Source organism: Thermobia domestica, chromosome 11, assembly GCF_964235325.1.
Source record: "Thermobia domestica chromosome 11, izTheDome1.hap1.1, whole genome shotgun sequence".
NCBI lineage: Eukaryota > Metazoa > Arthropoda > Insecta > Zygentoma > Lepismatidae > Thermobia > Thermobia domestica.
The window spans coordinates 107186584-107202785 of NC_137464.1; the positions used below are offsets into that span (position 1 = coordinate 107186584).

General features: G+C 36.7%; 1 protein-coding gene across 10 annotated transcripts in view; it reads left to right on the plus strand.

Annotated features, from left to right (window-relative positions):
* Positions 1-16202, plus strand: part of pros (homeobox protein prospero) — a 266338-nt gene that overhangs the window by 220685 nt on the left and 29451 nt on the right. For 7 of the 10 annotated variants that reach the window (XM_081730957.1, XM_081730956.1, XM_081730954.1 and 4 more), the window contains exons 3-4: positions 2230-5150; positions 12117-12291. In XM_081730957.1, the coding sequence (XP_081587083.1) occupies positions 2372-5150; positions 12117-12291 (2954 nt within the window). In that variant the 5' untranslated portion in view covers positions 2230-2371. The remainder of the gene's footprint in view (positions 1-2229; positions 5151-12116; positions 12292-16202) is intronic. The other 3 variants (XM_081730961.1, XM_081730962.1, XM_081730964.1) reach the window with 1 other exon arrangement.

The following is a 16202-nucleotide window of genomic DNA, read 5'->3' on the forward strand; positions in this document are numbered from 1 at the left end:
CTTAAAACTCTGTCAGATAGCACTCATCTCCATTTTATGCCCAAAGTTCTTCAATTCTTGCCTAAAATTTCGTATGAATTTAAGAGTAATTCAGTCGTCGTTTTGGAGTTTAATGCATTCTTTCAGTACCGAGGCTATATATGACGTGAACCTACAGCTTAAAGTAGGATCCGAAAATGAAAAATGAAAAGAAATCTTTGAGTTTTACGTCCCACGGTTATGCTGGGCAGGCTAAAGGAGATGGTGATGACGATAAATGAATGAAATGGTGGAATGAAGAAGGTGGGATGAAACAGGAGAACCCCAAGGAAATCCACGCACAAGGTGTTTGTCCACCACAAAGTCCACTTGGCGCGAGCTGGGATCGAACCAGGGTCCACCAGAGGTAAACGCTCTGCCACTGAGCAACTGCGGCCCCTTACGTAGAATCCGAACCACATTAACTTCCACCGGGAATCAAACTCGGAACTCCTACGCCAAAGGTGCATACCGTGACCATATAGCCATATGAAATGTCATAACACTTCTTTTCTGGAACTTCAAATAAAAACTGCATTAAAAGTGGTATGTAGTGAACAATGTACATTATAGATTTATATTTATTTATTTATTTTTGTAATGGATGGAGTATCTAACCGTCTGCCCTTTCCCTTGATATATCAAACAGTCGCCATTCTCAGCTTAAACTAAGTTTCTTGGATACTGAAAGTAAAAGAGAAGCAATTTCTAAAATGACGTTAACATTGACACTACTGTCACATATCTTTGAAAGAAGATACTAGAAACATTTGTATCAAATGCCAATGCCTTTCAGTTGCGAGCTGAGCAGATGTTCTCTTTTATACCTAATAATTAATTAAGTCACATTGTTGCCTAGTAGTTAGCGTTTTTGCTTCATAATCGAGAAATTCCGGGTTCTAATACACTGACCAATTATTCAAACTGATGGTTTGCCAGTATTGCCCCCTGTTCCACCAGACGAATGCCGAAATGGTATCTTTAAACTGTAGGTCATGTCCTACTTTCTTTCACTAACTTATTTTTCCCATTGCTATTATGGTTGTTGATTAGTGATTCTAGTGTAAATTGGACCCATTGGCTTTTTGCAAAATAAATAAATAAAGATCTCATACAAATAAATGTAACTGATAGCCGAGAAAGTCTGGAGACAAAATTGTAGATTAGCCTATATTTTTATAGAGATTCTACAAGAATGGAGTTACTGTCTCTAATTTTCTAACGCATAGCTACTATTGCATCATTCACTTGGTGAAATAAAGGTAATGAGAAAAGAACGATTAAGTTGTATTGGTTCAGGATAGATATTAGCTTTCGAACACACACACATGTATATATTACGGGTACTTCTATTACTTGCTAATGTTTTCAGTGCGTAAAAACAGCCTCGTGGTAACTGTATTCGCTTTTTGTGAATATAGCCTATATTCACAAAAAAGGGAATACAGTTAACACGAGGCTATTTTTACGCACTGAAAACATTAGCAAGTAATGGAAGAACCCGTAACAAGAAGTTATTGGAAGAAAATAGAATTAAACTTTGAATATTTAAAAGTTCAACTATTCTGGCAATTGCTTGTTGGATTGAGAAAATTCCTAAACAAAGTATAATTCAGGACTTCTCTATTAGGAAGAGAGAGCCTTTAATCACAGTTGATGAATATAGTAAGATTTTATGAGTAAACTTTTTCTTTTTTTTTTAAAAAAAAGGAAAGATTATGCACGCTTTGTGGTTCCCAAAATAAGAAAAAACACGAAACTTGAAATTGGCAACATTGTCAACAAGAGAGAGAAAAAGAGAACAAAAACCTCGGCGTGCTGCACACCAAAGTGGGATGCGATAGAAAGACGAAAGGCTTTTTGAAAAGAAGAGGCAAGCTTCGGAAGAAGCGAAGCGGGGAAGGGAAAGGAGGGGAAATGATGCTAAGAGGAAATGTCGAGTAGGTCGAAAATCGTCTTTACTCTTGGCAGCCAACCCGAGAGCTGGCAACAGTTTAAGGGGAGGCGCCATATTTTCTTAGCCGTTCCGATATGGGACAGGTGTTTTTTTCCAAACGTGGTAGCACAGAATGGCATCAAACATAATTCACGTTTTTTCCCCTCTCTCTCTTCTGTAGGTTTCTTGTATAGAGGCATACCACACCATAATCTTTCTTCTGTTGTTTGTACCGAGTACCACTAACAGTCTTTCTTTTGTTTTGCACCTTGCAGGGTTTGCTATGGGAAACTAGGAGAAAGGGAAGTCGGCGAGGCGTAACAAAGGGGGAGGTGGCGGAACGGGGGGGACCACTCCAGTTGCCACTGGTCAACCCAAGTGACCCGCACCTTCGTCCAATAGGAGACGGCCTTTCTTATGATGTCATCAGAAGAGGAAGCCGAATGCTTCGGGTTGTACGGTGAAAAACTTCTGAAGAAGGCAAAACGTACGAGACAGCGTGTGGACGCCGGTGAGCCTCGTAACAGTTACTCGTCCATTCCCAACTTTAGTTCTCGCCCGAGCTTCCTGAGCGGCGGGCTCTACGGCGCGATTTTCAGCCAAAGCCATCAGCACTTTGGCCTCTTTGGGCCTGGGTTTACGCCGGCAAAAATGCTCAACGAACTTCTGGGGCGACAAGGAGGAAAGCCCTCGGATGCGGATGCCATGGGTGGCGCTAATCATATGGATATCAGTGGTGGCTCGGATAAACTCAACGGTGGAGTGAACTTTGATTGTATGAATGCGACCTCTGTGATTCGTCGTGGACTAGACAGTCCACCACTGGACAACGCCCACATGTTGCGTGACATTTTACAGGGACGTAAAAAAGAACTGCTCGCATTAGAGCAGGAACTTCGCGAGTCTAACAGAGACTTTGCCGGATCACCAAATAACAATAACAATAACAACGAGGTGAAAACTAGTGTTAGTGGTGGTACTACTGGCAGTGCTGGTGCAACAGTTGGTGGTTCAAGTGGTGACAGTGCATCAGGTACTAACGGTAGTGCGAGTGGTGCAGGAGGAACAAATAATACAAATTCAAGTGGTGGTGGACAATCGAATAAACCTACAATGAACGGTGGGGAAGTGCCAACACAGAATGGACCAACGTCAGTGGGGCGGGGGGATAATCCGGACGCAGGAACCACGGAAGATGACGCGCTCGAAGGTCTTAGTGATGGGGGTAAACAATTGGAAATGGACGATACACTTAATATGAATGGTCCAGCTTCGGATACTGAGCCCTCGTCTTCGCCAGTGTCGGAATCTTTGGCTCACAAGGAAGATGCTAAAGATTCTCAGAAGGAACTCGAGTTAAAGCGTGCACGAGTGGAGAATATTGTTTCGTCCATGAGATCCAGTCCTTCCCTCCCAACGCAGGTGAATGGATGCAAAAAACGAAAACTTTACCACCCCCAACAACATGAAAGTGTTCGATATGCGGCCAGTATCGGTCTCCTCGACGACGAAGAGCCACAGCTCAAACAAAAACGTGTTGAAAAAGATGCTCTCAAGAGCCAGCTAAGGACAATGCAAGAACAATTAGCAGAAATGCAACAAAAGTATGTCCAACTATGCAACCGTATGGAAATGGAATCTGATTGTCAAGATGATACCAGTGATATGAATTTAGAACTGTCGCAGACCGTCGAGCAGGAATCTGCTGCTGCCGCTGTAGCTGCAGCTGCAGCTGTTGCGAGTATGGGGTTACCGCAATCAACCCCTGAAAAACCAACAGGACACCCGACAACCCCAGTGAAGGATGGACCACCTCCGGCGGCAGCTCCTGTCATGCCCAAGATCCCGTCAGCTAAATTACACCCAAATCCTCACCCACCTATACCCCCACCAACGGTTAACGGTGGAGGACCTATGGTACACGAACATCCAGATCATCCTCATCACCCTCACCATGGTGCCGCGAACAACCCCGCTGCCATGTACCTAGGGCATAAGTTGTTCATGGAACAAGAAGCGCGACTCGCTAAAGAAGCTGCAGTGGCTGCCGCTGTGGCAGCAGAACCAAAGAACTCTTCCGAGTTTAACGAGAGGTTTACGTTCTTCAGAAATGCCCCCTTGTCGAGCGCCGACCTTGAAGGACTTGCGGACGTTCTCAAGACGGAAATCACTGCCTCGCTTGCTATCGTGATCGACACAATAGTTGGTAGGTTTATGCAACAACGGCGGTTCCTTGGTAAACAGTCGGAGGCTGCGGCCGAACAGCTCAATAAGGATCTCCTAATGGCATCACAACTTCTTGACCGGAAATCCCCGAGAACCAAAGTGATCGACAGAGGTGGTCGTATGAACGGTAATGCTTATAATCCTATGGGAATGAGCAATTCTATGCACAATCCCGAAAATAATTTGAACTCTATAAACTTGCCCCATATAAGACCCCCAGTGAGTGTAGCATCAATGTTTCCGCCAAAACCCCCGGGAGGTGGAGGTGGAGGCGGTAGTGCAGGAAGTGGTGCTGGTGGGGGTGGGAGTGCTGCAGGAGGACAAGGTGCAAGTGCCGGTGGTGGTGGATCGACATCGATGTATTCCATGAGTGGTTTGGGGTCCCACGGGTCCCACAACATGAATCCGTATTGTATGTCAGAAAGTAGAGAAGGCATGCCTGAACAAAATGAGGCCCTAAGTCTGGTTGTGACTCCCAAGAAGAAGCGGCATAAGGTGACCGATACAAGAATCACACCAAGGACGGTGAGTCGAATTTTGTCGCAAGATGGTGACCCAAGCAAATATCCAAATCTAGTCCCTTCCACGAGCGCTACAACTGGTTCAACTGAATCCCCGTCACCTCGCCCATATCATCCTCCACCTCCACCCATACTTCCCGTGTCTTTACCAACTTCTGTTGCTATTCCCAACCCTAGTCTTCACGAATCCCAGGTGTTTTCACCTTATAGCCCATTCTACGGACAACATCACTCTTCTAGTCCACCCGATCGGCGAGATTCCGAAAGTCCGATTCCGCATCCACCAACACTTCTTCATCCTGCAATCCTCGCAGCACACAGTTCTCCAGACTATGTCCATCTGCGAGGAGACAGCGGAGACCGAGGATCAGACTGCAATTCCGGGGACGGACCCTACGACGGAATTCAGCCTACAATATCCTTTCCAAGCACTATGACAGAACATCACAGTAAGTTGATAATATTAAATTTTTGTTTTGTTTTCTGGGCAAATGTTTTTACCTTAATTTTTAGTGAAGTATTAGAGTATTAGCAATTGCAAGAAGTAGTGCTTTAAACTGTATGCTTTTCTTTGTTTGGAAGAATCAATTAAATTTTAATTTTCGTGGAAAAAGATTACATATCGTTTCTTAAAATCATGTTATGTGACTGCCCTTGAAAGCCGTTGATTAAAAGCTACAAGATAGCAGTTTTGATTATCTTTTTTTACGTAATTTTATTCTTTTTTATTTTTTGTATAGGGTCATGTTAAAAAAATGAACACGCGTTTGTTTTGAAACACCTGTTGGAAACCTAATCTGCTCCGTAGGTTAGCAAGAATAACTTTAGAAAAAGTACGAAAAATGTATGCCTTTAGTAGTAGGGCTATTTACAAGTAGGCCTATTCTTCTTACAGATAAGAATATAGACAGTAGAACTTCTGAAAGACACGTGGATATTAAATAAAATCTTATTTGAAATGCATGTGCTTCTTGCCAGGTAGATTTTTACATAAATCAAATTTAAAAATAGCTTGGTGTCCAGTACAGTTTGTGCAGTTAAAAACATTTTTATCTATTTTACTGCACAGTTGAAATCTAAGTCAACTTACTGCTTGCTATATTTAATTGCTTTGGAGGCGTTAAAAAAAGGAATTATTTTGTTGTAATCCACAACATCTGACAAACTAAAAGTAGCACGACAAAATTTTGAATATTTAATTAAATATCTATTATGGTTTTAACCTAAACTAGTAAAACATTAATTTTCTTTGTTTTATTTGCACTTGGAATAGCTTTAGTTCGTTTACGATTATTATCAAGTTTCAAGAATTTCAATGATCTTGCAAATTTATAGCCGAAATCATTCACAAACAACCAAATGTAGCGATATAAGCAAACGTTTAGCAAAGAGAATACAATCTGTTTGCAAGATTTGTTATGCATTTTATGTTTTATATTACTAGATAGTTACATTGTAAGACATTTGCCCAGAAGTAATCTGATATTTATTTTTAAAAAGTTTATATTACTATAATAATATGTACACGGATTTTTTTCTTACATATTTCTGTGCGTTATATCGTATATAGTCTTTTGCAAACTGTTTTATTAGTTAAGATTGTTTTCATAGGAAAAATAGAAACAAACAATTGAAATATCTTAAATGTACGATAAAAATTAAGAAAAGAATAGATTTCTTATTATTTCACTTATACGTGTTAAGTTGACCTTTGGCAAAATTATAAATAGCTAATACGTCAAATTAGTCCTAGATTTGCGTTGTGATATGGAAGTTTTCTTTCCTCAACTTTTGGCAATGAAGTTTTAAATTTTAAACTTCCCTTAAGAGCCGCCACTGGTTGAAAAGTTTTCGTTAATATAGTGAGAAATACTGATCCTGTCATTACGTTGATGGGATTTTTCGTTAGCATAGTACGAAGCACAACTGTATCGTTAATGTTATTATATCGAAAAAAATCTTCGTTAATCTTTGTTAGAAACCTTAAACTTTCTTTACACAGTTACACGTGCCCGTAAGAAATTAAATGCATAGAATATTAAAAAAAAAAAAAAAAAAAAGAGAGAGAGAGAGAGAGAGAGAGAGAAACAAAAAAATCTCATTTGCTGTTGTTTAAGAAAACGGGAATCACTGTAGTAGAATGGGAAGGAGTCACTCCTCTGATTGCTGCAGACGACTCGATTAGTCTCGCATAATTAATTTAGAAGAGGGAAAGGAATTGGCAGATCGATAGATAAATGGGAGTAAAACTTGTAGTAGAGTTTACGTTAGCCACTACCTTGATCGGGAAACTCTGGACTGAATAAAAACAAGATAACTTTGAAAAGATTTCGTGTGAAATACGTCTTAAAAAAAATGAGCAAGCATTTGTCAGAGATAATAACTGTAAATGAATTCGCCCACGAGAGGCATTGTCACTTACTAAGTTAATATGTGTAAACTTGGGGACGAGGAGAAAATTCATCAATAATTCTCCTATTTTTGTGGAAGAATATTTTCAAGATGCTGATACAGAAATTAAAAAAAAAAAAAAAAAAAAATCAGAAAGACAGTGACAGCTAATTTTTAAAGATATAGGTATATAGAATTAAATTTGTACATTGATTCGTGTCCGCATCTCGACAATATTCAGAAATTCGTCAAGTTTTAAGACTTCAATTCAATTGTGTAGATAAATGGTACAACAAGGGTATTTGTACCGATCGAAGATTAAATAGCTCTTCTTTGCATTCTAGATTTTCTGTACATTTGAATTCCGAAACGTAATTTTAGCTTAACAATTCTTATAGATTTCATAAATCAGGCACTGAACACAGCGATAAAATATTTGGTATCTTGTGAAGTGCATGTTCCAAAAAAATCATGATTAGATTGATTTAATGTAGTTTCACCGAATCACAGGACACAGATGAAAGTATGTGTGTCTAAATATCCCCCTCAAAATAGTATTTAATTCAATTCTTTTCTCCTATCGTATTCTGATATGAAATGATCGTATCTTTCTCAAAATTCCATTAAGTTAATCAATATTTAAGAAAATGTAATATTGCATTTGACTGCTGAGTATTTTTTTAAAGGTATATTACATGCATTGCTTTTTTCTTTCTTTTATTCTTTTTTTAACGAAACAAATTTTGAGGTACTCTGAAATACTTTGTTCTCATAATGCTGCTAAAAATGGTTATGATAAAATATAAAATGATTTATTTTTTAGTTAATTAAAGGAGACTTTCTTTCTCTGTTTTTATTAATTGCTATGAGGAGGATCATTATTTGAGATTTAACTTGAGGGATCGGGGGAGGGGGAGGGGGAGGGACACGATTCTTTTCACATTTTTCATTAGTATATTACTATACGATTAATTAAAATACACTCCAGGCCATGTGAGTTTGTGGTGGACAACATCGTGATCGTTGTTTTCCTCAGGATCAGTGGCGGATCTAGTCCAGGGCCGGGGGGGCTAGGCCCCCAGTTTTTTCAGTGACAAAAATTGTAAGCTATTATTTATATATTTTTGAAAGTTTATGTATCCCTATCATAGTCTGAGTACTGGCTGCCCCCCAAGTTTTTACTTTCTAGATCCGCCACTGCTCAGGATTCTCCCGTTTCCCCCACATTCTTATTCCATCAGTTTTTTTTCTGTTATCATTCAGTTTCACTAATCACTCATCCCCCTTGGCTTAAAGAGCATAACTGTAGAATGTTAACATAAACATTTCATTTTCATTGTCTTGATTTAAACGTATAATATGTATATAAAACTCTGGTGGGGAAAATGCTCCCCTTACCCACTAAATGACTCCATTGACTTCAAATTGTTCTCAATAATGCAAACTATATATTTTTTTTCAAACTCATCTTATTTAAGAACAAATAACGTAAGGTTAAGCCTTCCCTTTAGTCAGCGATGTATACAATTATTATTCGGAGATATTTACGCTCATTAGATGGACAAAATGAACCCAAATTTCAGTAGAAGTAAAACACAATAATTTATAAATTTACTTCTAGTTATTTAGCACTGCAAGAAAAGCCATGACTTACTTGGAAGCTGGATTTACGTTTAAAGAAAAAAATGACAATATAACTTTTTAAAAAATAAATAACTTGATTTAATCGTCCTTAAAATTGCGAGGCAAGTATGTCTATCTTCTTTCTTTTCCACTTTTTTTTGCCCTTAGCTCATTAGCGATGCCCTCCGGTGACAAGGTAGTAGCAAGCAATTGCTTCTGCAATAAGATTGCTCCAATCCAACACACACACATATACATACATACATATATATGTATATTTCTCTCTCTGTAGGCGTGGCCTTTTTCTTCCTTTTTTTAAGCTCGTGGTTTTCCTTACCTCATATTCCTTTATAAAGTTCTAGTGATGATGAATTTATAAGTCCAGTGACGGGCACCAACTAGCCAAGCCAAGAGAGTTTTAATTCATTTCTCTCCACCCTTATCAACTCCGTACATTTTCTTCTTCCCTTCCCCACCCTACGACTAACAGTAGTACATTTCTCAACTCAAGCCACATATAACCTTTACGTTTTCTTGCCTTTTTTTTTTCTTTCCTCCTGCCTTCATGCTCCTTTTCCGTGAAACTGAGATGTACAATTAACCTGATTAAAACTTTTGCTCATGTCTTTAATTATATGCCCTCCTCCACACCTCTTTCTCCTTTCTGACTTTTTCAACTTTGTTCATGTCATTTCATCATCATCATCATTATTTTTTTTCTTTAGTAATGTTGGAGAAAAGCAGTGCTAAGTTTATTTCTTTCTGTAGTTGATCCCAACCAGCTTAGTCCATAGATTAATATATATGAGCATAATTATGTATGAAAAACGTTAAAAGTTCACTTACAAAGTTTTCCTCTTTTTTTAAACTTATACTAAGGAAAAGAAAGACGTAAAGAAAAAAAAAGGAAAGGGAAAATTATTATTGATGCTTAGAAAGGTATTATACAGTCCAGATAAGCAGAAAAGATTACGCAGTGCTTCTAGTAGCAGAACATATACTTAAAAAAAAAATGTAAATAGCTCATTACCACGTTAGAAAAAAACGGGGAGGGGGGGGGGGGAATAATTATTTGTTCAAATATATAACAACACACAAATTGTATATTACCGTAATACCTTTAATTAGTCCATATTAATTGTTGTGCTTACCTAAAGATTTATTTGTAGCACATTCAAAAAATGGATTTACTTGATTTACGTAGGATTTAGATTTTTGGGCTTTCGTCATCTATGGCTATTTAGCTTGTCACATATGAGGAATAACATCCCTCGGCGAGCACACTATCCGGGGAAAGGGAAGGAAGGAAGCGGCCTGGGACCTATAAGTTAGGTACCATCCCGGCCTTTGCCTGGTGTGAATGAGGAAAACCCAGGAAAATCTCATTCAGGGTGGCTGACCTAAAAAGAAAACCTTTAACACTTTTTCGACCGAGTGTGCCCCACCGGGAATCAAACCCAGGACCATGAATTTACTTGAAAATAAAATAGAACTTATTTCGTAGTTACAACTCTCATTAAGTTTAGACTACAAAGTACTAATAAAACAAATCAGAACCAATCAACATTTCATATTGCATCATGAGAACTCCGAAAGGAGGATATCTGAGAATACTATTTCATATTATATGCAGTGAGAGAGGTCACACTGATACAAATTTAAAACTTTTACCGTTTTAAATTAAGGATAGAAAATGTATCTAATGTACTATTTTCGTATACAAAAATTACGTTAAGTTTCTTTTCCTTAGTTTGAAGTTGTCTGACGTGACTTCCCGAAAGAGCCACCATTGCTTATCTGTAAAGTTGGGTGGCCACCGTGCTATTTCTATGAAGCCAAGAATAGCAAGTTTCTATGAAAGTTTATTGTATTTTTCTCTTATTTTTTTGCAGCACTTAGGAGAAAAGTTTTCAAAAAAGGTAACATCAAATTCTTAATTATTTACGTAACTGCATTCAAATTTTCAAATTACTGTACTTCATAAACCAGTTCTGATAATATTTGTAATGATATAACGATCACAAGTCCATGTATTTATGTACTTCCAGTGTATTCCAGGAATCTGAAAATAGAACTTTTGCTGAAGTGTTAATTATAAAGTTTTCAAAATAATTTATATAAAGATTAAATTAATACATATAAATAGTGAGCTGGGTAACATAACAAATCAAAAAATACAAATAATAAAATATATATACAGTCTGTGAACTATTGTCAAGTAGATGTTCTGAAATACTACTACTTCTAATCGAGGAACATCTGACTCAAACACTTTTAATGTTTCTTTGAAATCCATAGAACCATTTCAAAGAGAATACAGAGAAATCTCAGATTAAATACAGGAAATAGAAGGGAAGGAGGGGTAAAAAATCTTCTTTTGTTTGTTTAATAGAAGCCCTTGGAGGCATCTCGCATGTAACGTCCCTTTCTCCCCCCTCTTTCTCTCTTAGGTGTTTCTGGAACAGACTAACAGAAACCTATCACGATCATTTAACACGTTCGTTTTTGCTTGTAAGTAGAGTTATCTGAGTCCTAATGCTGATCATGATTGCGTTAACATTTCTACAGATTCTTAAAAGATAAGAAAGACGACTAATCCTTTTACTGTGCAATGTTTATATTTATTGATTGTCTTATGCTCTGTTATTAATAGCCGTAGCTACAAAATACTTCACTGTACTTGGTTTATTTACTTATTTTTAAAATTTTGGCAATCCTTATTTATCTTCAATTTAATTATTTTTTGTCTTAATTTGATATTCCCATTTCCACGTACAAACACACACACACACACGCACACACACCTCTATACTTGCTGTGCTACAACCTTAGTCTATGTTAAACTGGTCATAATTGCATATACATATTTATTATGAATACTATTCTACACAGTTTAATGCTAGTTTTGCATTACATGTGAGGAAGCACGCAAGTAATTTAATCTCTTTTACACCAAACAGGGTCTTTCTATACATATTCAGTACACTTTTAGAGATAAATCTTTTATTTTAGAAGAAAAAGAAAGAAAGAAATATTATATTAGTTAGAGATACTCTGTACGTGCACAGAAAAATACTAAATTTGGTCTTCAATAGTTTTGAGTTATGACTTCTCGAAATCTGAATTTTTTTGAAATTTCAGTTGGTTTCTTTCTTTGTATATATTTCTACAAGATATTATTATTACTTAAGATACATAATATGATTTCTAAAACACTTTGCTCTAATAATGATAATAATTTTAATAATACAGTTTGCAATTGACTAGAAATCCCATCGGGTCAATTATCGACAATTTCTTTTTCTTTTTTTTTTTTTAAACCATTGTATATTGCAGTGTTGTTTCTTTTGCAGCATTAGACAGATGTTTGTGTGTATGTTGAATGAAATTTGTGTTTTTAGATTCCTTAACTCTTACCCACTCCTCGACACTCACTCCGATGCACTTGAGGAAGGCAAAGTTGATGTTCTTCTGGGTACGATACCCGAGTTCAGCTGTTCTCAAGATGTATTTTCCAGACATTAAGTTCAACAAAAATAATACTGCTCAGCTGGTTAAATGGTTCTCCAACTTCAGGTAAGGTTTTTTACAATATATTTTAAAGTTCTTTAAGATTTGATATTTTATTGCTGCTAGTTCCGAAATCAAACAAGTAAAGAATAGTTCACACAACGTATTGGATTGATGTTTCCTCTGATGACGTTCTAGAGAGTGAACGGTGAATACCATATAGAAGCATTGATTTATCAAATTCAGTACTTATATTTGTATGTCCTTTTAGTCCTATTTATGGGGCACAGTTGCTCAGTGGTAGAGAGCTTACCTCTGGTGTATGGGATCTCTGGTTCGATCTCCGACCAAGTCAGTTTGTGGTGAACAACATCGTGTTCATGGGATTTCTCGGGGGTACTTCCGTTTCTTCCCAAAGTCTCGTTTCAGCAATTATTTCATCATCGTCTCCTTTAGCTTAAAAGCGCATAATCATGGAACTGGAATATTTATTCCTATTTAGTATTTTTATTTTTCTTCCGCTATGCCCATCAGCACGTCTATCTGTCCGCAGATATCAGAGCTGAAACGGTAAAAGATTAGCGAGAAATGGTTTTCTGGTATGGATTCAATGTCCCATGGATATGTTCCATCCCCTGTTTAAAACTTTCTATCCAAACCGGAAGTGGTACAAGTCAACCATTTCTGGTTTCAACATCGATCACTACAGAACATAAACAATAGATAACAAGAAGCGTTTATATATATATTTTTTAAAATAATCGATTCAATGTTTCGACAATAGGTTTTACCTTCATCAGTATCCAAATACCACATAGAAATATACTACAATTTCCGGCTCCAATATTGATTTCCATCGAGTAAAAACTGTAAGGCAGAATGAGAAATGCCTTTTAGTATGGATTTAGTGTTCCAAGGATTAGGTTTAATCTTCACGTCTATTCAAACCGGAAGTGGTAAAAAAAAACAAATTACGATTTCCAGTTTCAACACGAATTTCAATAGAACAAAAACAGTAATAGATAGCGAGAAGTAGTGTTTTAATATGGATTCAAGTATCGTAAGAATAGATTATTTCTTCTTTTAACTCTCTATTCGAACCAGAAGTATACTAGAAATTAACGTTGATTCAACTTTGATTATCATAGGACAAAAAAATTTAAGAGATAGCGATAAGCTATTTCTTGAAATGGATTTGGCGTCGCAAGAATATGTTCCATCTCCACCCTTATTTCTCTACAGAAACTTGAAATTGTAGAGGTCCACTTCCGCTCCCGTTTTCAATATTGATCTTCATAAACCAAAAATATTAAGAAATAGCTGGAAATGATTTCTTTTGATAAAATCCAGCGGCGTCCCAATAATCGAGTTCACCTTCATCCCCTATTCCTCTATTCAAACCGGAAGTGGTAGACCTTCCTCTCCTGGTTTCAGTATCAAATTTCCATAGTTCAGAAGTCGACCGTGGTTTCCACAGTGTGGAAAGTAACTCACTTGTTATGATTCTTAACGGAAAGTCTCAAAAGTTGTTATTTTTCGACTGAAAATATACAAAGATACGTACCTTCCAACTTCTCTACCTTTCTCTTATTTTAAAAAAAAGGAGCTGCATTTCTTCTTGACTGACGATTTAAAAAATTGATAACTCCCTTCTTGCAAAGTGAACGTTTCTGAATCACTGACTTCGCCCATGTTATTCCTTTTATCTCGAACACTTTTGCTTGTTCATTCTCAGAACGTTGTATGTATTCTATGTGCAAAGTTCTCCCTTTTTCTTCTTCTCTCTCTCTCTCTTCTTTGCTCTGTTCTTGCCAGGGAAGCAATTCACAACGCAACACCTACACCACGTAGAGGATGGGTAAAGAGTTTTTGGTCAAGATAACAATCATCTTGGTGCTTTTGGCTCTCCTCAACTTTCATGGCGAGTCTTAAGATTTAGATTCCCTGGACGGTACTAGACTGCTCAGACCACTTTTCTAAACCTTCTCCCCTTTCTCCTCACATCCCCCCTGAATTCCCTTCACAAGTCTCGAAAACCTTCCGAAACTCTCCTAAAATTTCCCTACTTCATTACGCAACTCTAGAAACAAGCAAGAGATAGAATGAGCGCATCTTCTTCATCTAGTTCTCTGTTTCTCTTTCTCGCTCTCGCCTCTTTTTCCGCCATTCTCAAACCCTCTTTTGCCTTGCAATGACATTGTACGACGTTACCCTCCTCCTCCCCTTATCCACCAGAAGGTGGCGGTTTTGCCGTTATAAATTCAGAAACAAAAGAGACTCGATAGTTAAGCGAGCTTTGTTCCAAAAAGGAGTTTTAGGGAATGAGAAGTTTTCAGCGAGACGTGCTGAGAAGCTTGGTAAGGAGTGGGGTGATATTCTGTTTTGGAAAACTAGTTCATTCCTTCGTTTAAAAGCTTCCACTTAAAACAGATTGGATTATTTCTTCACTATACTCAGTGGCCAGCAGTTCATTTCTTGGACAAAGGCCTCCAAAGTTTTTATAACCACACTGTGCTAGCGCTGTGGGAAACTGGAAGATTACACTTTCTTATAAATTTACTTTTCTGCCTGCTTTGCTCTTCCTACATAGTGTCACTTCCCTAGTTCTCTCTGTTTAGGAGAGAACTTATTACATTAAAACTTATTACGAAAACATTTTTGCAAGTAACGAGATATCTTTTTTTTTTTCAGTCAAACACAAAAGCAATTGACCTTAATGGTCTTTATAACCGAAAATTTTAAATAAATTGGTCTTGTTATAACATTCTTCTCATCTCATGCTACAAAAGATTAACAATAGTTTCCATAAACTTTTCTTTTGTGGATTAAAATAAAAAAAAAAAAAAAAAAGATAGGTTAGATTATATCTTAAATTTATAGATTGAAGACTACTTGTTCTTTTCTCAGTAATTCGGACAATGCTTCAATAAATTACATTATACATATTGGGTTTTAGTTGTTGATTTCTTTCAATTTTATGAACTAGTTAGCTCTCAGCCCTAATTTGACATTCTTCAAGAAGTGCCAAGCTTTGAGGTAACAACAGATTTAGAAGAATGGTGAGTTGAAATCAGATACAGTCAACAAGCAGATACAGCCAGTTTAAGATACAGATAGTAAAACATAGAGTTTTGACAAGGGGGTTCAACTTGGTCTTACTTAATGTTGGTATAATTTTTCAGTGATGTTCACAACACAATAAATATTAGGCTTGAAGGCTTAATTGAAGAGTACTTGCTGTCACTAATGATTGGAGTAATTGGAATAGTAGTTTGATTTCGTAACATAGGAAATAGAAATCCTTTGTGTATAAATTAATAGACTTTTAATTGAAAGTTATGCTGCTTTCCCACAAGTTAAAACTGATTAACGCATTAAAAACATTTTCGGTCTGTTAATATATTTAAAAAAGCACCTTTTTGTTTTTGATCCTCCATGTTTCTTTTCCATGGTTATACATCTCTTTGAAGATATCAAATTGGTTCAAAATTATTTCACTAAGAGATTTGGATCAAATCGTAAATCAAGAACATTAACGTTGAACTTAATTAACTTACTAGGTACAACTTACACCATATCTTCATCAGTATTCCATTTGTTTCTCAATATTTCTTGCTTGAGTGAAGTCTTGTGACGTTTTAACATATCTTCGATTAAATCTAAACCCGAAAATTTCTACATTAAAAATAAATAAATAAATAAATAAATAAATTTCGTTTATCTGATTACTTCTATCATATGTTCTATATTTAACTTCCACTTTGTCACATGGGATACTGTCTTCAAATCTATATGTAGGATATTAAGTTTACGTTTATTTCTTCCCCTATCAAAATATTTATGTTAATGTTCTTCATTAGCCTTTTGTGAAGATTAATTTTGCAGTTTAACTTTATTTTTTCATTACCGAAAATATTTGAGAAGTGTATCCACTAGCGAAAATATTTGAGATGTGGATCCACAGTTGAACGTGTAAT